Source organism: Tachysurus vachellii, chromosome 18 (genome assembly GCF_030014155.1).
Source record: "Tachysurus vachellii isolate PV-2020 chromosome 18, HZAU_Pvac_v1, whole genome shotgun sequence".
Classification (NCBI taxonomy): domain Eukaryota; kingdom Metazoa; phylum Chordata; class Actinopteri; order Siluriformes; family Bagridae; genus Tachysurus; species Tachysurus vachellii.
In genome coordinates this window covers 984,059-1,010,241 of record NC_083477.1, presented here as the reverse complement: position 1 = coordinate 1,010,241, position 26,183 = coordinate 984,059, and the positions used below count along the sequence as shown (strand labels likewise).

Sequence of the window (26,183 nt, the reverse complement as noted above, 5' to 3'; positions counted from 1 at the left end):
TGTGGAAAGAAATATTTATAACGTATCTGTGCAGAGAAAATGTGGTAGATGATTGAAAGAAGCTAAAGCAGGTCAGTGCGGTGTGAGGAATCATTAATCAGGGAAATCTAAAGAGCAATCCCACTGACAGTGATGATGTGATTAAATCAGTAAAAATCACACACACACACACACACACACTCCTAGGGGAAACCGCTGACAGAGGATCGATATGCCGCCGGTATCTGAGCTCCTCACATTAATACATCGATGAGTTTTATTACTCACCATCTAATTATTAAAAGCAGCAGGAGAAGTTCGCTTACTCTGGATTTCCTCCCATTTCCTCCCAGAAAACAGACATACAGGACGGATGAATTAAAGGAAGAAAAGAAGCTGAAAAAGAATTCTGCATGTTAGAGAGACATGCTTCAGTATTACACAAATGAATGTCTCGTGGGGAAGAAACTCCTTTTAATTTATTTATTTCTCATGTTACATGTGTCAGATTTATGGCTTTGCTGTCATTTGTATCACAATCCAACAGAAATATAATGTTCTTCTAAATCTGAGAGACAGCACATATCACCTAGTCAGCTGTGGATCAGATCTCTGAGATTTAAAAATAATCTCAAGACGGTAAAGTTTGGACTCTGATTTTGGAAAATATTTTTTTATATATAAAGAGTCTTGTGTCCTTTTCTTTCAGCAACTAATCATAAAAACAATAAATCTTCACAATCACAAGAGCAAGATTTCTTTTTGTTTGTTTGTTTCTCTGAAGTCTTTCAGTTAAAACTGCAGATTTTTGGTTTTTGAGATAAAATCCATCAGATGAGATGGAATCCAAAGAAAGACAAGCTAATTGACCAAACAATTGAGGTCTATTCAGCTCTGCCCTCAATCAGCTGTAATGTTAATGCTCCTTTAAATCAGTCATGTGTTGAGCTTTGGTGTGTACGAGTCTTTTGTGTACTGACTCAGTTATTACTTTTAATTTTACAGTTTATTTCATTCATTTATCTTCTACCGCTTATCCGAACTACCTCGGGTCACAGGGAGCCTGTGCCTATCTCAGGCGTCATCGGGCATCAAGGCAGGATATATCCTGGACGGAGTGCCAACCCATCGCAGGGCACTACAGTTTATTTATTCTACAAAAAATGCACAAAAATGCTTTTTAATAACTCAACCTGTATTCACTCAATTGGAATCCAATCAAAATCTGTGTTTATTGAGGACAGTGGCGGTTCTAGGATTTTTCTGTAACAGGGGCCATTAAGGGGCCACGTTACATTCAGGGGCCAAGTACAGGGTACATTCAAGCACACAAAATAATTTCAGTACTGTGCAAATACATTTCGGCAGTCCTTATTTTTTCAAACGCTCGAGTGCCGCCAGTTGCTTGGGGGTGAAATTGCATCTGTGATCATTGTGAAAAATTCTCCGGTTGCTCTTCTCGTTAAAGATTGATGGAACGGGGGCCAATCAGATTTCAGCAGGGGCCAGGGCCCCTGTGGCCCCGCCCCTAGACCCGCCCCTGATTGGGGAAGCATGTCACGTTCACTGTGTGTATGTATGTGAATGTGTGTATCAATGTGTGTGTGAGTGTTTGTATGTGTGTGTGTACGTGTATGTCTATGTATGTGTGTGTGTGTGCGCGTGTGTGTTCACCAGAATTGAGCAGATTCACAATGATCTGAACACATTTGATTAAAAGATTGGTTCAATTCGGTGTCGTCAATATCGTAACTATTTCCGGTTTATGAAAAATCAAAGGCAACCGAGACGTTTGATGTGAGTCGATTCATAGGACGCGACTCCCTGAAAAGAGCCGTGATTCCAAATCATTCGTCTACAGCGGGCTTTAAATGAGATCACTTCACCGAGCGGACAGCAGGGGGCGCTGTTGTACGTAAAGTCTCCTGTTACACTTAACAAGGAGATCTTAGGAAGATCTCCTGATTTTACATTAATACAACTTCATAATTATGCACTTAATTTTATCAACTCAATCCTCTGACTCGTGTTTCTGTCATCCTACCTGTACAGGTGAGGTTTTTAAATAAAATAAACACCAGTTTTTTTAAATAAACAGTTCTCTTTATTGATAATTGAGTCTCAAAAAAGAGACTACAAAAAAGAACAAAGAACACAAAATAAGCGTGAAAATAAGCATTCAAAGCTTTTCTTCATGATTCTACAAATAACCAAATTCCAGAAATAAGGAAAGGGAAAATAGAAAGAAAAAGCAATTAAAAAAATGCAAATAAAGAAAAATAAATTCAAAACACAGATAACGTGATTGTTTCTTGAATGCGTCTGAAAATCTAAATGGAAATTTTGCACCAGTGGTAAGTTTCTCTCCCTCTCACGCTGCACATCCGCATCGCCGGCTCCCTGTGCGTCATAATATTAATCATCAGCTATTCTCCCAGAGTAGGGGGCTCCAAGCATGTGTGTGTATGTGTGTGTGTGTGTGTGTGTGTGAGAGAGTGTGTGTGTTAGTGTTACAGTTTATAATCAGACTGGCTCTGAAACAGGAAGTGCAGCGACAGCAGCGATGTGACCAGCGGTGGAAAAAAAATTAAAATAAACAGTACAAGGCCCGGGGCCTGGAAAAGTCTCTCCTGAGAGAAGGAAAGACAAAAAGTGGAATACAACCTCACGCTTACTCACAAACACTCACACTGCATCAATGAGAAATGGAAAAAAAATAACAGAAATAAGAGAGAGAGAAAAAGAGAGAGAGAGGAGAAGGAGAACCCTGGGTACTCTGTATGTGTTTGGTGAGAGAGAGGGAAGCATCAGGGAGGTAGGTAGAGAGATGTGGTATTTTTTTAGGTTGGAGGTGTGGATGGAGAGAGAAGGAGAGAGAGGGAGAGAGAAGGAGAGAGAGAGAGAGAGAGAGAGAGAGAGAGAGAGAGAGAGCAGGGGGGGGGGGGGGGATGTTTTAGAAGGGAGGGAGTCCAGCATAGCGAGTGCTATTTCTTGGCTTTCCCCCCCTTGGCTGAGTTGCGAGGCGGAGTAACTGGACGCCCTGAGCCAACGCCTCCTCCTCCACCGTATGAGAACAGCTTCTTATCTGCCGGTTTCAGGATCTGAGAAAGAAAGGAGCGTCAGTGCCCTAATAACACACACACACACACACACACACACACACACACACAACTGTCTCTCTCTCTCACGTCTGTACTGACGTTTGTTTGTGGATCGTCAGTGTGTTGTTCTAACACGTTTTACATCTCTCTCTCTCTCTGTGTGCTTGTCTGTCCTCTGTATTTCCTTCTCCCTGTGTGTGTGTGTGTGTGTGTGTGTGTGTCCCCTCTCTCTGCTCACCCCAAAATGAATCATCTGAATTGAATTCCATTAAGATGAGTCATTTGATCAGATTCAGACTCAGAGCTACAGCCAAAGTCTCAGAGTGAACTCAATCACAGCTTTATCAGTTTTAGTCAGGTATTAACTAGTAAAATAAACAATCGAATACAGAGCACACACACACACACACACACACACACACACGCACGCACGCACACGCACGCACACGCACGCACGCGCACGCACACGGTTCTATAATTAACAATAAATGATATTTAGCTGCAGAAGGAAACGCTGCGATTCTTACCTGGAAGGAACACATGAGTGTCTCGTCCACACTCATCATGGCTCCTGCGTTGTCGAACTCTCCGCAGTAGTTTGGAGCAGAGAACAGTGTCACCAACTGCCTCTTAGCGAAGAACTCGTATCCGTCCTCCACAACCTGCACCGCAGAGAGAAGGGAATTAAAAAAAAGGGTTTTCTCTCTACCACATGCAGAACAGTAGCATGTACTGATCACACACCTGATGTGCCCTGCATATGAGGTCCATGTCGTGTTTGTGCAGGAATTTGGCTACCACGTCTGCACCGAAGGTGAAGGAGACTCCGCGGTCGTTCTCTCCCCATCCCAGTACGTCTTTATCTGGGTCGGCCCACAGCAGGTCACACAGCAAGCCCTGATCCGGGACGTCTGTGGGACGCATCACACGCCGAACCTGCTCCATAGACTGCAGGTCTGGAGAGAGGCCTGAGGGACGAAGACACATGAACAATGTTTTGTTTATTTGATACTTTTAGGAGAGATGCTACAAAATAAAAATACAGAACATCTATTTTAAAACTAACAAAATATCTGGATTTTTTTTTTTACCACAATAAAAATATAGTGTCTAGGATCCTAGAGCAAGCAAACTATTTATTAAAAAGTTAAACATAATGCATTTCAATACAATAATGTCTGACTTGGATAATGGAGAGAGATGAGCAGAAGTTCAGCCTGTAAACATATAAAAGAAAAGGATTCTGTGTGATTATTTGACCAATTGAGGTTCTGCACCATTTTTAGCTCCGCCTACACGTTCCGGCTCAGCTCACCCTGTACCTGAGCGAGACGGCCTGAGTCACGCACTGTGATGGAAATGTTGGGGGGATTGTGGGTAATTTGTAGAACTAAGCGCTGTCTATACAGGCTTCAGAATATTCGTTAATAAATTCAGAGAGACGAGAAAAAACGGTCTTAATCCCAAAGAAATGCAACACGGAGGTGCAACAAAATCGCTAAAATAAACCATTCAGTTACTGCTGAGACAAGACACAGAGAGAGAGACACAGAGAGAGACACAGAGAGAGAGAGAGAGACACACAGAGAGAGAGACACACAGAGAGAGAGACACACAGAGAGAGAGACACACAGAGAGAGAGACACACAGAGAGAGAGACACACAGAGAGCGAGACACACAGAGAGCGAGACACACAGAGAGCGAGACACACAGAGAGCGAGACACACAGAGAGCGAGACACACAGAGAGCGAGACACACAGAGAGCGAGACACACAGAGAGCGAGACACACAGAGAGCGAGACACACAGAGAGAGAGACACACAGAGAGAGAGACACACAGAGAGAGAGACACACAGAGAGACACAAACACAGAGAGAGACACAAACACAGAGAGAGACAGAGAGAGAGACACACACACACAGACAGAGAGAGACAGAGACACAGAGAGAGAGAGACAGACAGAGACACAGAGAGACAGAGACAGAGAGACAGAGACACAGAGAGACAGAGACACAGAGAGAGACAGAGACACAGAGAGAGACAGAGACACAGAGAGAGACAGAGACACAGAGAGAGACAGAGAGAGAGAGACACACACAGAGAGAGAGAGACACAGAGAGAGAGACAGAAAGAGACAGAGAGAGATACAGAGAGAGACAGACAGAGCGAAACTCACCTCCATGGCAACAGAAGATTTTCTCATCTACGATGGCAGCCACAGGTAAGCAGTTGAAGCAGTCTGTGAACGTCTTCCACAGTTTGATGTTATACCGTCTCTTACCTGAGGAAAGAGACACACACACACACACACACACAGATTAGAAATAATATAGATAAATAAATCATCTATTGTCACACTGCTTTGTTAAATCTGATATTACTTTGGAACTTTGGGGATAAATATTTTTAACTAACCATAAGCTGCATTTTAAACATTCTAAGAAAAAAAAAAAAAAAAAAAAAAATGAATTACGTCACAAAAAAGTCAGGAGAAGATGGACAAAAAGTAGAAAAGAAGGTTAGATTATTTAAAGGTGTGCGCACACGTGTGGGTGTGTGCGTGCTCCCATCTCTTACACTCATCGTAGAAGCCGTAGATGCGGTTGATGGAGGCACACTCGTGGTTGCCCCTCAGCAGGAAGAAGTTCTCGGGGTATTTGACCTTGTAGGCCAGCAGGAGGCAGATGGTCTCCAGAGACTGCTTCCCTCGGTCCACGTAGTCACCCAGGAACAGGTAGTTGCTCTCAGGAGGGAAGCCGCCGTACTCGAAGAGCCGCAGCAAGTCATAGTACTGACCGTGAACATCACCTGAACACACACACGTTTACATTTCCGACATTTGGCAGACTTCCTCAACCAGAACCACGTACAAAAGTGCTTAAGTGTCTATTGATGAATACATTAACACTGGTTACAGACATCGAATGCCATCGACCTAAAGCACCGTTCAGGTTTTGTTAATTAATAATATTAAACATGCACATAAACAAGGGAAAGGTGCAAGTTCTAGTGTTTCAGGAAGAGGTAGGTCTTCACCCGTCGTTTGAAGATAGTGACTCAGCTGTTCGGACATCTAGGGGAAGTTCATTCCACCACCTCGGTGCCAGAACAGAAAAGAGTCTCGCTGTTTACCTACCTCTAACCCTGAGAGATGGTGGGACACACAAAACACGGAGCTTCAGAACATCGACTCTTTGGATAATTAAAAGATCATGACGTGGACTATAAGGATGTGCTTCCTCATTAGTACTCTAAATGCCCGGTATTTATAAAGCTTCTTATACAGCACGTAACACAAACGTACTCCGGTGATCCACGAAGTCCCGCGTACACACCTCACCTGAAGATATCACGGTGTTAATCTCCCATAGTAAAATGTTTAGAACATCTCCGTGTGCTCTCACACAGCCTCAGCAATTATAGTGGACACAAACTGGGAGATGTTTCATTCAACATTTCATTTCATTCAACAAACAAACAAACAAACAAACAAACAACAACGGCCAATCATTTGTGACCTTGTGCATGTGGAAGAGGGCAAACAGCTCATTCCTCTGTGTGTGTGTGTGTGTGTGTGTGTGTGATGGGTCATGCGGCAGCTTGAAAAGACTCTGCTCTGTTTTACTCATGCTGCTCATCCTGGCTTTCCTATGACGGTGAGTGCGATGCAACTTTCATCGATGTTGACATATGAAGTTAAAGTGTAACCATAGTAACGTCTCGCTTTACCCGTGAAACGCCATCTAACTCCAGTTACTAATAAACTCTGTGCGTGAGAGAGGGGACCGGGACGATGACGTGTCACTACCGTCGCTACAGACACGAGCACGGTGAACACGAGAAGGAGCATCACGGGGACTGTACTTTAGTGCGACGCTTTACTTACAGCTGAAGGAGAATTAAGAGAAAGAAAGAAACTCGAAGCTGTTTAACAAACGGATTCCTGATCCGTGGCGTAATTAGAGACCGTGGTGACAAACACGACGGAGATTAGACGGCTGTGTGTTTTCCATCACAAATGTAAAAGGAGCGTGCTGTTATCCACGTCCTGATCTGTTGAGTGTTTATGACCAGGCAGTGAGGTTACTAACGCGACGGAGAGCACACGTGATGCTCTGCAAGGGTTATTTACGGTTGTGTTACTGTGCTAGTAATCTCCTAATCGGGGTGTGCTGTAAACGCTTGGTGTGATAAAACCCGGTGCTCTCAAGTTCACTCACCGCAGATCTTCAGCGGTGCCTCGAGCTCCAGCAGGATGGGCTGGCTGAGGAAGATTTCCCGGGATTTGAGGCAGAGGCCACGGATCTCGTTCTCCGTCAGCTGAACATTTTTGCCAGGCCGAGAGCCCTTAACTGCACAGACAGAGAGAGAGAGAGAGAGATTTTATGATAAAATGATGAAGTATAAACTTTACACTTACACATTGACAGCATGTGACACTTTCTTATCCAGAGCGACGTACAAAAGGGCTTTTAATTGTCTCAGTGAATACATTAACTCTGGTTCACTAGGTTACAGAGGGAAGATACAGTGAGTCTAAATCACTGCTATATACAACAACCAGGGAACAAAGTGCTAGTTTAAGGATTTCAGAAGTAACCGTCATTGACGAGATAAACAGAAGTTTACATTTCTTTATGGGGTTTTTTTTTTCAGATTTTTTTTTTTTTGTTTAAAAAGAGGGGGGAAAAAACCAAGATGACGTAAATAAGAACGAACTCGCTTCATTGAACGTTAAATTCCAACTGACAGTAAATCATTACGGTGTAAGAAAAAGACCAACGTGTTAACGAACATACACATCTGACTAACGGGCTTTTTACACCTGGTCACTTCATGTGTTTTCTGTGATCCGATATCTACCCGATGGTAAAAAGACCAGGTCTAAATGCCCTCCGAAACGTTTTGGAGACGTTTGGATAAATCCAATGGTACAAACCCCTACAGGAGGTGGTCTGGGACGTGTTTCAGATGAAACTGGACAGGTGTAAATGAATGTGGTTGTTCAAGACACATACGTCAGCGCTAAACTCCTCCCAAACGGAAGTACGTCACTCAGGTGACCTTTCACCCAGGCGTCTCGTCGGGTCTTAAAATGCGCTGCTGCTGCCAGCGAAAATGTAATGCAACAGTAAATGCTGTTTTTTGTAACATAAACGACGTTAGCAGTTTTTTCGTCTTCTTTATGATTGCGTTCTGAAATCCGCAAACACCAAAGTGTGTTCCGTTTCAATTACCCCAGAAATTAGGTCAAATATATTAGCATTTTGGGCGGGAGTAGAAAGATCGGATCGATATCCGATTCGCCGAGACGAGTTTATGTGGTCTAATGTAAATGGAACAGTTTTAACCAATCAGATAGATATCAGATCAGAGACAACACATGAAGTGACCGGGTGTAAAAAGGCCCTCTGTGAGAACAGCTCACACTAACAATCCCATACAGAGACCTTAGATGTAAGTGTTAGTGTTAATTCCTGCTAAAGTGCTGTGCCATCCTTCTAAACAGATTTCTCTCCTGCTCTGTAACAGATTTACAGGTGTTTATTATAACCTTAAATGGAATTCGCAGCGTTCACATTGTCCACACCTTCGTGTAGTAAAGACTCTTTCATTTTCACCACCGGCTTGTGTGTTTTTTTTTAAGCACGTCTTAATCCTGAGATTTGAGCTGTAAGGATGACGACGTACGTGGTAACGAATTGCATCACGACAAACTTCTCACGGATGTGTTTCCCTTTTATATCCTTTCTTTTATCTAATAATTTAAACTTGACCCAACCCGGTCACTGGAAGATTCTTGATGATAAACTCAAGCTTCTTTTCCCTCCTTACGTTGTCGTACCAGTTTAACTTTAAAGTCTTTTCAGTAAAGTGTCGAATATTCCTTTTTCTCAGGGTCACAGCAGCACATCGTCGGCATGTGAGTAAATCTAGAGCACTTATACTAGAGCCTATAAACACGTCGTGATGCGTATTGCGCACGTGGTATGACATCATGACATATTTCTGTTGTATAGCCCGGTCCTTGGTGATATTGTTCCGCTCTGTTGTCAAACAATGAAATGTTCGTACTGTAACACACCTAGCTATTAGTGTCACATTATCCTTTCATGCCTGATGCTCGGATGTCACTGATGTGTGAGAACTGAAAACAGCGGCGTTAGCCGTCACACGCTCGCATTAACACGAACACGCTGCTGCTCGCTGTCGTAACCACAAAAAGAGATGGAAACTGTAGAAGAGATGCAACAAAGAGAGCAACAAAATGCGATTGCTGCAAACTCTGTGGCTTTCGTGCAGCGGTTTAACGATCTACCTTTAACCTGTTATAGAGCTACAGATCTGCTGCGCTGAGGATGATGCACGGTTTAATAAAAGAATAGCACTTCCTTTGTACAAAACAAATGCTATACTTTTAATAAAAGATTGTCATTATGCTGATCAGAATATATATATGTACACACACACACACACACAACCTCACTGCTCTTTAAACAAATCAATAATTCACAATGACCCAATTAAACAAGGCCAAGCAACTTAAACAACTCCTGCATTTACTCTGCGAAAACACACACACACACACAACGGATACTAAGACAAGAAATCTGTGTAAACAGAGCGTCGGTTCAAACACAACGCAGAACTACAGCGCAGACTTCGTGTGGCTTTTCGGACGAGTTTCCCAGCAGCGAGGCAGCAAAACGGTGTCTGAGGCCTTCGCAGGAAAAACATCAGACCCCAGGAATAGAAGTGTGTGTGTTTGTGTGTGTGTGGGTCAGCTACAGGTTAACACAGCCAGCTGCCTACTCCACTCATCCTCCTGTGATGTACACAGAGAGCTGTAGTGAATCAGAGTCGAGCGCTTTGGGGTTTAAACACAAATCCTCACGAGGCGAGAATAGAAGCTGTAACGTGACTCAGTCCTGCGCTGTTACACAAGACAAGCTAGAACATACAACTGTGTATGAATCTGTATGTACTGCAGAACACACTGTCACATCCAACGATTTATAAATACACACCGTGCTTGTTTATTGGTACACTTAATATTGTAGAACATTTTTCCCCCCTCACTAGTTTTTTTTTTTTTCTTTAAATGAAAAATAAAAAAAAATTCCCGCACGAAGATCGTTGGAAACGGCAACAATAATCCGTGTAAAAAACTCTGTCCTGAAACCGTTACTGACCATAAATGTTAAGGAGCTTAGAGACATCCATCATATCTACAAATTCCTGTGTGTGAGCTTTGCTTTACTACAGAAATGTTAGGTCACAAATATAAACCCGTTGTTCACGTTCCGAGCGATGCCGTTATAACCAAAGTAGGGTTAAACCTGCTGACCAATCAAACGAAAGCATTTGACCGCTGTCTGGTAGAAAGTGTACTATTAACTCCAGGGTGTTAAAGTGCTAACAGAATTCCTCTCGTCATCTCTCGTACGTGGATGTTCTCAGAACGGCTTCCAAAACCGATTAAGAGCTTTCAGCATTTCAGTAAGAATCGTACGTAACCTCGCTGGTTATTTTTACATCTGTCGCCTTGCTCGACTCCATGCTGCACGTTTTAGCGTCAGGCTTTTAGGCGTTGTCGTTAATCCTGGTTTAAGAGCCGCGTTATACCCGAGCTTGAGGACCTCCAGACACCAGCTTTAAACGCCACCTTCTGAAACCTTTCAACCTTTCACTTCACTAACTCCCAGATTTCTCCGATTGTACAAAAAAGAAGTGAAGGTGAAGCTTGAGTTCCTGAATGTCATTTTGCCCACTTTGAGTCAATTTAGTTAAAAAAAAAACAAAAAAAACAACAATTTCAGCTTTTACCATCAAAAGTCAGTCTGGGTTTAAAACCCATTTCAAAACACACGCAAACCTGAATGACTGGTGATTCTTGGAAACATCTGAAATCTGATCAGGTGTGGAGGAATTATCTGAGGAAATACCTCCAAACCTGAAAACCGTGTATTTATGTGTGTGTGTTGAGGTAGCGGTAGCTCAGTGAAGAGGGAAAAAAGGGTCAGATTATATAAGGAGATATAAATACTGTTGTTATTGGACTTGTTTATTTTCTAGCCTATTTGCATAAACTGTGCTTTAACTACTGAAATAAACTATACACAATCTGTAGGGTCAAAGGATATTACTTTACATTTTATTTCCATTATTTAAGTGCTCACACATTCACACACACAATAATTGTAACTGTGTGCATTTTCAACACAAATGCTGTGTCAGATGATGGGAAGTGGCCGTGTCTCGGTGCTCGGATATAAACTCCGCTCGGCTACACTGTGCCCGGCTACACTGTGCCCGGCTACACTGTGCTCACTGATACAGTTACATAAACAGCTTCAACGTGACGTTTTCGTTTGATCACGACGTCGCCGTGCCTGTGGTGCTTGAACCCACCTTTAACATGATACTTTCACAGATCGTTTCATTCTAAAATTTAGGCAAACGAATCAAAATGATTGTTTCACAACTGCTGCTATGATTTCCTTTATATTTTTCTACCAGATCTCATTTCAGAGGCCACTCCGTCAGTACACAGTTTCATCCTCTATTAATAGACAACACAATGTCGCTATATAACACAAAGCAAACGTCTGACGAGGTCTGTCGTAAAAATCTGAACTAATTCTGTTTTTTTTCTTCAGATTTCGTCACATTCTACAATGTGATCTCTTAAAATCCACTGGGCCTGGTGAGATCTCGGGGCATCAGCGAGACTGCCGTTAATTACAGAAGAATGCATTTTTCTGACATGTCGAGATAATTGAGATACTGAATCTTTATAATTGCAGAATTAACAATTTTATTTCCTATTAAATCTCATTAAACTGTTAAACTTCTCATTGTTATGGATTTCATTTTGTTGTTTAAGTTAATCCTGACTTTCTTTTATTTATTTTACTAAAGTTTTACAAAATTTAAAAAAAAAAAAAAAAAAAACCACCAATCCAATAAATAAATTAATTAATTAAAAGGGGGGGGGGAAGGTTTAAAAATTGATGCTAAAACTAAATCGGAAAACACCTCAGTTTGTAAATAAACAAACATGTCAGAAAAGTGTATTGTAACACTGTCACTGTACTAATCTAATATAATTAATAATATACTGATTTATTATAACGATATACTAATATAACCCAGTGCTAGAAGATCCTCAAACAAAAAGTAGTTTGTGTTTACATCGTTAATCGCGTGACAACGAGATTAACTATACAGAAAACGGTAAATACGATCAACAAGCGCTGCGATTTCCACAATCTAAACTAACACGATGTTCAGACAGCAGATTGAAACGTCCAGGTTCGTTAAGCTGATGAGCACCAACCATGCATCGAATGATGAATACAAGCCACGCCCACTCGTGCATTATTTGCACGTTTTTGCATATATGGCAGCTCAAAATATCCTCATGTACATGTAATTTACATAGCCACGCCCTCGTTTGAGTGAGTCTATCGTTTACGAGGTGAGAAAGAGAAAGCCTGTTACCTGCATCTGATAAAAGAAGTAAACAGAAAAACGAAGAATGAATGAATAGATAAATTCGAGCTCACAGCCTTCTAATCATTACTCTAACACCTTAACCACTAAACTACACATCCCCTGTAGGTGGATGGATGGATAAATAAATAAATCTCAGTGAAGAAAAGATGAGTTTGCGACGGTTTTGTACAAAGTTTCTGTTAATTAATACACTAAGGTAAACACCTCAGACTTGTTCATTGGGGATAAACACAAACATTTAAATTTATCTAATATTCATCTTAAATATTATATTAATCTTTATAATAACCTTTTGTTCTATGTTTATGTTCCGTAAAAAGCTGCTTTGAGACGACGTCCATTGTTAAAGCTCTATACAAATAAATTTGAATTCAGGGCTACAATCTGAGAGAATTCAGAACTATTCCTGAATCCCAGTGAAACGTCTTTACACGCACTCGTGTTTCTGTCCTGCACTAATAAATAATCCTTATTTCTTTAATTACAAAAAATAAAAGAAATAAATGACTAAAAATCAGATGACAAAAAATAAAACACAAGCCCTATTCAGACAGGATTATACAGACACGAGGTTTTGGGGTAATTCCCTGTTGTAGTCCGTGATTTTTTCCGTCTGCATCACCACGGTGTGTTTTCTCTGCTCTTCTGATGGGTTCGGTCTGGATACGAGTGATTTTACGGCATCGTACACAAGGACAACATCAGCTTTGATTCTTCTATAAATAACAACTAGTTTTATCAGCTTAAATGTCTAACAACACACATGTGGGTCCTTAGGAAATACACCAGCTGGACACTTGCTTCTTCTGTAGGAGTTGTAGCACTGTACGTATGTGAGAGTTAAACACGCGTGAGGTGACGTGTTAAAACACGTATATTACAGACCGACGATCCGAATCAATACAATCCGAATGAGAGATTGGTCTGTCTTCACACTACAATTGAAAAAGATTCACATAAACAGCGGAAATGAAAGCTAAACCGGTATTTAACACGCTTTCACGTGTCTCATAACGGCGTATTGTTCTGTTACACGATTCTTCGTTTTTAAACTACAAACCAAGCCGATAGTTAACAAAACACTCGGTGGGATTTTTCAGAGATTCAACCACAAACCACTTTAACTCGATGACATAGTTAAAATAGAATTACTTTACATTTTACACGTGCATCGTTTCACAGACACGATCGTACATAAATAAACACGTCTAGTGTCTTTTCCAGGACAGAAACGAATCTAAATACACAAAGCTAAAGCGGTAGCTATTCACTTCCTGTATTTGTTAGCCACATTAGCATCGAGTATCCAGGCTAAAAAAACCAAGATAACAGATTACCGACGTATCTATAATAAGTCGTTATATATAAACGTGTATGTGTCGCGTGTCGTGTTCACGTCTGCATCATTACAGAACAGGACACAGGCTTTTTCTCCAGATGACCTGTATAACACCTCACGTTCTACATACTGTACGACCCTCAGCACCGGTTTATTAACTTATTTAATCAACAACGCAAACGTGTGATGTTTTAATACGGAAATAAATCTAGACAATAAAATAAAATCCCATCGAAACCGTTTCGTTTCGGTCCGTGAAGGAGCTCGAGCTCCGTTTACTGACAGGATTCGCGGCGGCTGAGGTGATTTTTTTTTTTAGCACAAAAACCCATTTAAACGTTTTTATCGCAAACAAAACGTGTAAAAAATCCTCATTATCAGACGGTACACGGTGTAAAACAGTTCACATTCCGTCAAAATCAGACGAAAAAACGGAGCCTTTCTCACCTTCCAGGAGACGCTGTATTATGGAGTCGATGTTTAATTTGTCCGGTTCCGCCATTTTACTTCTGTTTTCTCGCTGTGTTCAAGCACCTCAGGGATCTCAGTCACCAAAAAAACGTCAAAATAATAATAATAACAACAGTAATAAGGCCCCGAGCAAAGAAAAAAAAAAGAAAAGTGGGCAAATCGTTAAAAAAAGAAGAATAAGAAGAAAAGAAAGAGAGCGTTTTTTTGGTTAGCCGCTAGCTTAGCTTTCCTTGGCTAGCTGCTAACATTTAGCTTAGCTACACCGCGTTAGCTTAATAAATACCCGTATTATTAATACTAAACCGAAAAGGGTTTATATCATACAAAAATATTACATATAACTTCACTGCCTGCCTGTTTTTCTTGCTATTATTCTGACCGTCTTCACCCTTTTTAACGGTCTCTCTGCCTTCGGTCCTCCACCAGCACTAAAAAAAAAAACAGGACCGTGCTGCTAAAGGAGGGCGGGAACACTGCGCGTACGTTTAACTCTATCCGAGAGCGGATTGGTCCGTGGCTTAGGTTTGAACCGAGTTTCAGCGCGCTCATTGGTCGCTTCTTACGTCAACCACATAGTTCAACGCGACGGCCTTGTTGTAAAAGTGTGACGTCAACGTACCGACTGAAATAGTGCAAAATGAATCTTTTAGACGATTCGATTCATTTGCGATACATTTTAATACAGTGATTCATTCGAATCGTTAACTTTCCGATTCGATAAAGTGTAAGTTATTTTTCGTTAAATAAAAATCCGTACGCACCAAACAATGTTTTAATAAATGCTTATATTACAATAAATTTTGATATATATATATATATATATATATATATATATATATATATATATATATAGAATAAGACTACGACAGTTTTAGAGATGTATGAATATTTCTACACACAGAATTAAACACTTTTACATTTTATAATATTTTTGTTAATTACTTTTATTTGATTTCAAATTTATTTATTATTAATTCGAGTTAATTTAATGTCTTATTTATTTACTTATTTTTTCTATATAGTTAGGCATGTCTAAATATAAAAGTTTATTTCCAATACTTTTTTTTTAAATGTAGCTACACAATGCTAGTGAATAAATTGTTAAAAAAATAAAAATAAATAAATAAATGAATAAATACTCAAGGTATCTGGATTAACGTTAATAACTAAATTTGTCCAATTTGTCCACACAAACCATAGTGTTAATTTAATGCCTTAACCTTAATGTCAGCAGAGGGGATTCTCACACATTCTCACATCACACACATCCTGAAGGGGTAATGTGTAGTGCATTGTAAATATGTCTAATAGTACACTATGTGTACTGACTATGTACGAGCAGATTGACCTGGTATTGAGCATTTTGCACACTTTCACCCGTATGTAAACTGTTCTTAAACTGTTCTTAATTTCTGTTTAATTACTGTATGTAAATTGTTCTGCGATTTCTGGAGTTTGCTACCAAGAATTTCACTCACCAAGGCACGTGTGCTGTGGTGATGTGACAATAAAAGTGACTTGACTTGACTTAAAAAGTCTCTCTATATATACAGGAAATAACTAGGCCTGTATTCTGTGGATGGATTCTTTGGTGATCAGAATCCAGGCTTGATTATTTCCATAACAGACACAAAATAATCACAATAGGCACCTTATTTACACACTGCCTTGAGGGCACATTGTGTCACCTCATGTAAATAAGACCAGGACTTTTTTTTTCACAGTACATTTCTTTAACAAAACTGTTACCTGCTGTTTCTCTGAATCATTAGGTTGTGCGAATGTTTATACCTTTGCACAGAAATATGTAATGCAACATTATTAATATTATTATATATAAAAAAATAAATGTTATTTCGTAATGCAGCATCCACGAGAATAAAGAAACTAAAGACTTTCATTATACAAGCAGAATTAATGTCCAGACAATAAAGGTTTCGAGACCTAAGTATTACCAAATGTTGTAAATATCTCCCTCTTGTGGTGAGATTCGTCCATAACACTATACAGTATCACGTAAATGATGACTGTCTTTCCTAATGACTGTTTTTCTTTATTTGACCTTTTAAAAATTTATACTTTACTGAAAACATATTCAGGACTCCAGATTAAAAACCTGCAATTTTTTAAATGAATCTGAGGGTAAAATGTAACACAGGCAAAAAAACAAACTACTGGCTTCCAATTAACAAAATTAATTATATTATTCATTCATTCATCTTCTACCGCTTATCCGAACTACCTCGGGTCACGGGGAGCCTGTGCCTATCTCAGGCGTCATCGGGCATCAAGGCAGGATACACCCTGGACAGAGTGCCAACCCATCACAGGGCACACACACACACACACACTCTCATTCACTCACGCAATCACACACTATGGACAATTTTCCAGAGATGCCAATCAACCTACCATGCATGTCTTTGGACCGGGGAGGAAACCGGAGTACCCGGAGGAAACCCCCGAGGCACGGGGAGAACATGCAAACTCCACACACACAAGGTGGAGGCGGGAATCGAACCCCCAACCCTGGAGGTGTGAGGCGAACATGCTAACCACTAAGACACCGTGACCCCCCGAATTTATTTATTATTTAACATTTTTCAATACATTCTTTTACGGAATGAGATGAAATGCGAATGTTTTTACACCTTATGGAGAAAATGAAGAAGATTTAAGAAGTTTTATTTATAGATCTGTTTTATGCCTCATTACACTTATCATTAACAAATGAACATCAGTAATCTGAACAAAAGTGCATGTAAATGTTCTTTATTTATGTTCTGCCATTTTGCGCTTGGTTCTTTTCTGTGGATCGGTGAATTGTTGTAGGAGACTTTTTATTTTGACTTGTAGATAAATCGTAATTTTTAAGCAGGAGTAGAGGGGGTCAAAACTTTTGCATTTAAAGGTTTTAAAACAGGTTCCTGTATTAATTATTCGATGGTCCTCTGGTTTAATCCTCACTCCTCTGGAATAACTAAAATCTCCAGTGTGGAAATATTATCGAAAATATAACGAGCTCAAGGCCAAGCTCACTGTTCATCAGATATGTGTGTGTGTGTCTGTGTGTGTGTGTATGTGTGTGTGTATGTGTGTGTGTGTCTGTGTGTGTGTGTATGTGTGTGTGTGTCTCTATGTATGTGTATTTGTGCGTCTGTGTGTATGTGTTTGTGTGTGTCTGTGTGTGTGTGTGTGTCCGTGCGTGTGTCTGTGTGTGTCTGTGTGTGTGTGTGTCTGTGCAGCAGCTCCATTGTACACACATGAAGCTTTAGATCAACAAACACACAGACACACACATACACATACACACACAGACACACACAGACACACACACAGACACACACATATACATATACATACACATACACACAGACACATACACACAGACACACATACACACACAGACACACACACATACACACACAGACACATACACACACAGACACACACAGACGCACACACACCGACACACAGACACACACACATACACATACACACACAGACACATACACACAGACACACAAACACACACATACACAGAAACACAGACATACACACACAGACACACACATATACATACACACACAGACACACACATACACATACACACACAGACACACACACATACACATACACATACACACACACAGACATGTTCTCTCTGATGTTCTCTCTGACTCTACACTGAAGAAGAGATACATTTCTATTAAAAGATGAACTCAGAGGTGTCCATGGTTTTTACCTCCTCACTGTAGCTCACAACTGTTGAATTCTCGAATCTGATTGGTCAAAAGTGTGAATTAAAAGACTCCAAATATTTAATCATTTATAAAGAGCAGTAAACAGAAAAGGGTTTGTCTTTAAACCTGCTCCAATTCTCTCAGCTTCACTTACAGATTTAAGGGAAATGACCATATTATTATTTATGTTCTGTTTAATCTTCTGGAGAACTTCCATAGAGTTTCTACTTAAATCTGTGCAGATTCCTAAACACCATCGATGATTTACCTGAAAACAAAACACACGCGGAGTAAAGACATGGATTCATCTTCAGGCGTTTAAGCCTGGATCGGGAGTCTTCCCCAGGAATGCTGGGCGTTGGACGGGAACACACACACACACACACACACACACACACACACACACACACACACACACACAGTCATACCTAGGGGCATTTTTCAGCAGTATTTGGGTGGAGAACACACTCAGAAACTGCACAGAGACGAGCTCAGGATCAAACCTAGAACCCTGGAGAACATGAGACATGGAACAGCACATAGACATTTAAAGCATTTGACAGACGATTTTTATCCATTCCGAGGTACAAAAGTGTCTCAGTGAACCGCTACACCGACACACACTGCAGCACCAAGTCACAGAATATACACAGTAGGATAAGGAGGTGCCAAAACTTCAGCACATGTCAGATTGAACAGGAAAGTAAGAAATTCGTGAGCAGAAGTTAGAGCAGCTGCTGTCTCTAATGCACATGTTTGTAGAAACCTACAGTGGTTCATATCAGCTCCAAATATTACTCAATAAACTCTTAAAGAAAACAATAATATTAAAAATCTCTTTCTGTGTACTAACATAACACACATCATTTTTTAACAGAAAAATAATAACAAAAATTATTATAATTTTTTTGTAGAGTAAAAATCAGGAGTTCGGATTTTTCATTCATTCATCTTCTACCGCTTATCCAAACTACCTCGGGTCACTATCCTATCTCAGGCGTCATCGGGCATCAAGGCAGGATACACCCTGGACGGAGTGCCAACCCATCACAGGCCACAAACACACACACACACACACACACACTCTCATTCACTCATGCAATCACACACTATGGACAATTTTCCAGAGATGCCAATCAACCTACCATGCATGTCTTTGGACCGGGGGAGGAAACCGGAGTACCTGGAGGAAACCCCCGAGGCACGGGGAGAACATGCAAACTCCACACACACAAGGCGGAGGCGGGAATCGAACCCCGACCCTGGAGGTGTGAGGCGAACGTGCTAACCACTAAGCCACCGTGACCCCGAGTTCGGATTTTATTTAAAAATATTTTTTAAATCATATTATATTACACAGTATCACATATAACTTTATTTCTTTAATTGTTTTATTTCTAAAAAAAAATTATAAACTCTCTTTATTTATTATTATTATTATTATTATTATTATTATTATTATTATTATTATTATTATTATTACTATTTCTTGTTGTTCTGAATATTTTTCCTGCACAGTTTCATTCAGAGGAGAATCTGTGTGTTATGTAACATCACTTTAATCTCCTCATCACAGTGATTCATGGTTTCAGGGTGAAAGAAGCATCACAGAGTCTCGAGGAAACTTCCCCTGATGATGATGATGATGATGATGATGAGGGTCTGGATGTGGGTTTGTTTGTTTGTAGTTTGTGGTTGTTGTTGTTCTGTAGTCGACTGTAACGTCACTAAATTTGGGATTTGAGTTTTGGTTCTTTTACATGAACTGCTGAGTCGACATGTTTAACTGCGCAAGAAAAAGTATTAGGAAATATTTTAGCTAAAAATAGAAAGAGCTGAAGACTTAAATAGTATTTATTTATTATTTTATTATAAATATTAATCTGTTAATTCTAATTAATTATAACATCTGAAAAGTTTACGTCATGTTTTTATTCACAGAGGTGCTAAAATTATTCAAAAATAAAATAAAAAAATGACTAATTTATTTTAATTTTAGATAAAAAAAAAACCTTAAAAAAATATTTTATTGAATGTTAATTCATCTTTAAAAAAACTTTAAATTAACATTTTAAATGAAATATCCATTTATTATCCAAAATTATCCATTTTACTATTTATTTATTTATTTATTTATTTATTTATTTATTTATTTATTTATTAAACAAAGAATTTGCCATTCCTGTGTCGTAGTATTTAATGTGGCACAAAGTAAAAAGTCAAATTTTTTTTCCCGTGGAAAATTTCGTTTCCTCACGTTACGTTCACACGTGAATGTGTGTAAGCGACAAACACGTCACTGAACCGTAACCAAAAATGTCAAAATGTTAAAGAAAAACCACAGGTCTGATGACTGAGACGATGTGGTAACATGAACGTGAGGAGTGGAGAAGCTGAAACTCTGGAGAAATGTGGGGAGAACAACAGACAGAGACAAGTCCAGTCTGGTCTGGAGTTAAAAAAAACCTTCTTCCCTTCTTCCTCTTCAGTCCTCTACAAAAGCTTCCATTCTTCATCCCTCCTTCATCAGATGCCCGAGTGAGAGTCAAAGAGAAGAACCGAAGAACTTTAATTCTACGCTTCAGAAACATTCAAGACTCCTAAAAGGTTGGAACTTAAAACATATTATTTATATTTAATATAAAAATAATTCATATTTTTATAACTTTTTTTTTAATTATTTGTTTTAAATTTTGAAAAAAAAATAGAATAAAAAAGACATAACATAAATTTTAAATCTCATATAAAATCAGATTTGTGTTATTTCATTTAATTTGTTTGTTTGAAAATTTTTAATCTCTTTTTAAAACAAAATATTTGCATAGAAATTTAATTTGATGCAACTCTGTTTTTTTATTAGAATTGTTATGAATATATGATACTTTTATATGATATTTTTATATATTATAATACTATTTTTTAGCTACAGGAACTTTGCGAGCTCTGTTATGTTTGTCATCATTTTCCATCCGTGGGATAAAACCGCAACCTTTTTCTTATCAAATGTTCTAAAACTTTCTTTTGCCATTTTTAAATCGTTCATTTTTACTCACATTTTCCGTCTTTTTTTTATCACTCTACATTTCAAACAAGTCTAAAATCCTCAGATTCTTCATTAGAGATTTAATATTGTTGTTTTTTTGCACACTACAAATCAACACCAATTTTTTTTCTTCTCTTTGAACTGATTTTTTTGCAGAAGCTTTTTAACAAATAATCGATCGGCGTTTCAGACTCGTGTCAGATTATAATTTTAGTCGTCTGTGGAGCCGTCGAACAAATCTCCAGAAACAGCATCAGTAATTACAGGTAGTCAGTGTGTTTTTCACCTCATCACCTCACTGCCTCGCCCTTCACAGAGACACACAAAGACACACAACATGTCTGTGTTGATCCTCAGATACCAAAATGAATCCAGGTTTTGTAATAACACGATGAATCACAGTGTTTGTCCGTGTGAAACTTTTATACACCAAAATTTACAAGCGCAGCCTTTTGGCACCCTTTTTTTTTTTTTGCTGTCGTCCTGCGTTATGGTTTGGTATTTAGTTGGACGGCAGACAAACCTGCAGATGAACAGAGGGTAAAGACGCGTCAGGACGTGTCAGGGCTTTATTTTATTATTTTTTTAAGAGATTGTTACAAAACTGTAGCCAGAAGGTAGAAAATCCTGCATGGGCTTGTTCACAAGGAGGCTTCAGACTCTCAGGCATGCAGTGGTGTGTGTGTGTGTGTGTGTGTGTGTGTGTGGGTGGGTGTGTGGGTGTGTGTGCGTGTGCGTGTGTTTACAACATAGTGTAACGCAAGACTGATTTAAACCACGGAGGATAAAAAGACTAACCCTCATCTCCTCCACTGAAAAACACATGACGAATCCTACAGAACCACAAACATCAGATACAACAACAGATCCAGAAAAAAAATCCTTATTAGTGACGTAAAGACAAAAAATAGAAACCAGATCACACGATGATTAAAAAAGTGATCCAACGCCTCAGTCTGATTCACACTGAACACTAAAATCACTAAAAAGTTATAAAACTAATATTTCTCTTTAATCAGATAGAAATAATTGTTTTTAAACAAACAGGTTGGAAAAACAAAACTGAGACGAGTTTAGAAGTCAGTTCGATAATTTTAGGTCATTTGTTGTCATTTTATGATAACCGCCCACCCCACCCCACCCCACCCCACCCCACCCCACCCCACCACTTGCATTAGAACGGAAAAAAGAAGGACAGAAATACAAAAATACAGAAAGAAAGAAAGAAAGAAAGAAAGAAAGACGGAAATACAAAAATACAGAAAGAAAGAAACACAGAAAGAAATGCAGAAATAAAGAAAGAAAGAAAGAAAGAAAGAAAGAAAGAAAGAAAGAAAGAAATACAGAAAGAAAGAAAGAAAGAAAGAAAGAAAGAAAGAAAGAAAGAAAGAAAGACGGAAATACAAAAATACAGAAAGAAAGAAACACAGAAAGAAATGCAAAAAGAAAGAAAGAAAGAAAGAAAGAAAGAAAGAAAGAAAGAAAGAAAGAAAGAATCTGAGGGTTTAGAGTTGTGACAAATGTGGATTCTATGAAGGATGTTCAGAGAAGAGACACGAGACGTTTCTTCATTTCTGTCACGTTTCCTCATTTTGCAGCAAATTAAACTTACACAACTGTTTGAAGGAACCGATGCGTCGTTCACACAAGCAGCTAAAATGTGTTTTAAAAGCTTTCTAATAAAATTCACTCATATCAGGAAATGAGAGTGAACACCAAAGACAAAAAGATGTTCTGATGAAAATCTGTGGGAAAGTTTTGACCACACTGTAAAATCACACAGTTGTTTTTTTTTTTTTTGGATTCTTTTATTCTTTTATTAAAACTTTCCTCCTCCTCAGGATGGGATCATCAGGAATACAGATCGTGTGTGTAGGTTTGGGGATTCTGGGCCTCATCGCTGCCATCGTCACCTGCGTCCTCCCCAGCTGGAAAGTTTCCTCCTTTACTGGACAGAACATCATCACAGCACAGGTACACACACACACACACACACACACACACACACACACACACACACACACACACACACACACACACACACACACACACACACACACACACACACACACACACACACACACACACAGCTCCATGTAGTGTTTAACTGCACCTATCCATTACAGCTCATGTGTGATCAGCTCAGATGACTCAGACATGTGAGTTGTGTTAAAAGTGACTTAGCTTAATTAGGGATGCTGAGTTCAGGTGAGTGAGTAAAACTAGATGAGTCATGTGACACTAATCAGGTGTGTAAAATTAGCTCAAGTGAATCAGGCCTGCTTACATCAAGTACTAAATTGGGTCAGTTGAATTATGTGAATCAGATGAGCTCAGGTGAATCAAGTGTGTCTAATAACCTCGGCTATTTTTAGGCGACGTGGATCAGATGTGTAAAATTAGTTGTGGTGAATCAGGTGAGGTGAATCAGATCACTTGAATTCGTCAGACATTTAAACACATCTGTCATTTTAACACATCTGATTCAAATCTGACTCCCAATTACATCAGCTAAATGAGGTGAATCAGATGAGGTGAATCAGGTGAAGTGAATCAGATGATGTGAATCGTTTGACAGATGCCCTTATCAAGAGCGACTTATCTCATTTGAGTCCAAATGGCAAAAAAGTGTAGTATGTGAACATGTAATTCATCTAATGTGTGTGTGTGTGTGTGTGTGTGTGTGTGAGTGCAGGTTCAGCAGGAAGGCCTGTGGATGGAGTGTGTGTACCAGAGCACGGGCCAGCAGCAGTGTAAATCCTACGAATCACTGCTGATCCTGGGCTCAGACATACAGGCGGCTCGTGCCATGACCATCGTGTGCTGCATGCTATCGTCCATCGCCCTGCTGGTGCTGTTTGCCGGCGCCGAGTTCACCACATGTGTCGAAAATGAGGGCGTCAAGCCGAAGATCTGCCTGGTGGCGGGTGTGTGCATGCTCATAGCCGGCCTGCTGCTCATCATCCCCGTCAGCTGGACGGCCAACAACGTGGTAAGAAACTTCAACAACCCACTGGTGAACCCATCAAACCGCAGAGAGCTCGGCCCCTGCATCTTCATCGGGTGGGCCGGAGGAGTGCTCCTCCTGCTGGCAGGAGGACTGCTGTGCTGCTTCAGCCGTCCACGATCCGAAGGCTCCGGAGGCACCGCTAAGTACTACAGCAATAGCGCATCTGCTCCGGCTAAAAACTACGTCTAGACAAACAATAAACATTTCATTTAAGAGTGTCAGGATGTGTCGGTCTAAACCACTATCATACTAAATTACATTAAAAAGGGGCGGAGCAATCAGAATCCAAAATATAAACAATGATATCTAAAAAAGAAATAGGAACGAATTTATTTATCAGTATAACACTGTAAGATAATCTGATATAGTACGATTGTTAATATTATGCTACATACTTACAGATAATTATGTCATAAATATACATTTAAACGTTATTTTATATCATCATACCCCAAAAAACTGTATTATTAAGCATCCTCTAGTCTCATTTGAATAATTTAAATATGGGCGGGGCTTCTTTAACAATGAAGTGTGGTGTGTGTTAACAGGATAAATAAATCTCAAACCTCAGAGTTTGTAAATATTACTCAGGATGATGAAAAAAATCACAAAATGTCTTTATATTCATTTACATGTTTATGTTTTTTTTTTCATGAGGGATAAAGTAATAAAAATTATGTTTCAGTATTTTTTTTTTAAATACTTTTAGAAAAGCTACAGCAGCACAATTCTATGTATTATATTTACATTTACATCATTTGGCATCATTATTACGCTTCATTAGAGTCTTTATGTCAGAGATTATTAAGAAAATCTGTCTGTTAGAGCAGCTAAAGATGAACACGTGTTGGGGTTTAGTCAGGGATTTGGTGTAGAAGAGCTTGTTAGTGCCGTGTGGGATTAGACGGGTGTGTCACGTTGCTTAGTGAACATAAAATGGTAAAACTGTAACATCATGGCTTTCTTTTTATATTTTAATAAAACTAACATTCCTAAATATTTGATTATGTTTCATGTTTATTTGGAGATTTTTGTCCATTGATAATGATGATGATGATGATGACGACGATGATGATAGTATAGATGATGATGATAGTATAGATGATGATGATAGACGATGATGATGACAGTATCTCATAGCCACGCCCCTAAAAATGTTTACATGCTGAACCATAGTGCAAAGAGGCGGATCTTTCTTTACGCTTAGCTCTAATTGGTCAGATGTTGGTGTTCCACAGGACGTTTTTTCACTATGACCAGAGCTTCTCTTGATCCCTGATTAAAGACAACATTACAGTGACTATTGTTGGTAAACTGCCATGGATATAAAAGAAAATTAAATATTCTAGGGTGTGCAGTTTGAGGAAATGGATCAACGTCTCATTCACTCACACACTACGGACAATTTTCCAGAGATGCCAATCAACCTACCATGCATGTCTTTGGACTGGGGGAGGAAACCAGAGTACCCGGAGGAAACCCCCGAGGCATGGGGAGAACATGCAAACTCCACACACACAAGGTGGAGGCGGGAATCGAACCCACAACCCTGGAGGTGTGAGGCGAACGTGCTAACCACTAAGCCACCGTGACCCCCATGTCTAAATACTGATAAAAAATTAAATATAAATAAAGTTTGTGTATTTACAGTGTGATACAGTGGAGATAAAATCAGAGCAGATTATATCAACTGTTTTTGTTCATCTTCTTCTTCTTCTTCTTTCGGCTTTTCCCTTCAGGGGTCGCCACAGCGAATCATCTCTCTCCACCTAACCCTATCTTCTGCATCCTCAACACTTGCACCCACTAGCTTCAAATCCTCATTAATTACATCCATATACCTCCTCTTTGGCCTTCCTCTTTGCCTCCTGCCTGGCAGCTCCATGTCCAACATTCTCCTACCAATATACTCACTCTCCCTCCTCTGAACATGTCCAAACCATCTTAATCTCGCCTCCCTAACTTTGTCCCCCAAA

The 26,183-nt window shown here is 39.6% G+C and overlaps 2 protein-coding genes across 2 annotated transcripts; one reads left to right on the top strand and one right to left on the bottom strand.

Annotated features, from left to right (window-relative positions):
• Nucleotides 1-2,123: 2,123 nt before the first annotated feature.
• On the bottom strand, nucleotides 2,124-14,871 carry ppp1caa (protein phosphatase 1, catalytic subunit, alpha isozyme a). Its single transcript, XM_060892124.1, has 7 exons — nucleotides 14,388-14,871; nucleotides 7,303-7,434; nucleotides 5,660-5,890; nucleotides 5,259-5,363; nucleotides 3,825-4,048; nucleotides 3,608-3,742; nucleotides 2,124-3,080 (listed from the first exon to the last, which is right to left on the bottom strand). Exons 1-7 carry the CDS (start codon nucleotides 14,440-14,442, stop codon nucleotides 2,964-2,966), a joined length of 999 nt encoding a protein of 332 aa, XP_060748107.1. The 5' UTR covers nucleotides 14,443-14,871; the 3' UTR covers nucleotides 2,124-2,963.
• Nucleotides 14,872-20,613: 5,742 nt separating this feature from the next.
• On the top strand, nucleotides 20,614-25,204 carry cldni (claudin i). The gene is made up of 3 exons (XM_060891921.1): nucleotides 20,614-20,761; nucleotides 23,039-23,171; nucleotides 23,893-25,204. The coding sequence occupies exons 2-3, from the start codon at nucleotides 23,040-23,042 to the stop codon at nucleotides 24,394-24,396; spliced, it is 636 nt and encodes a 211-aa protein (XP_060747904.1). The 5' UTR covers nucleotides 20,614-20,761; nucleotide 23,039; the 3' UTR covers nucleotides 24,397-25,204.
• The last annotated feature ends 979 nt before the right edge of the window (nucleotides 25,205-26,183 follow it).

What these genes read in the sequence shown, in the direction of transcription:
- ppp1caa (XM_060892124.1), bottom strand. Translation starts at nt 14,442, where the DNA reads ATGGCGGAACCGGACAAATTAAACATCGACTCCATAATACAGCGTCTC. An exon ending in AATCTTCTGTTGCCATGGAG is followed by an intron (nt 4,049 to 5,258) that starts GTGAGTTTCGCT and finishes TTCGTCCCTCAG; the next exon opens with GCCTCTCTCCAGACCTGCAG. An exon ending in CACTCATGTGTTCCTTCCAG is followed by an intron (nt 3,081 to 3,607) that starts GTAAGAATCGCA and finishes TTTCTTTCTCAG; the next exon opens with ATCCTGAAACCGGCAGATAA.
- cldni (XM_060891921.1), top strand. Translation starts at nt 23,040, where the DNA reads ATGGGATCATCAGGAATACAGATCGTGTGTGTAGGTTTGGGGATTCTG. An exon ending in AGAACATCATCACAGCACAG is followed by an intron (nt 23,172 to 23,892) that starts GTACACACACAC and finishes GTGTGAGTGCAG; the next exon opens with GTTCAGCAGGAAGGCCTGTG.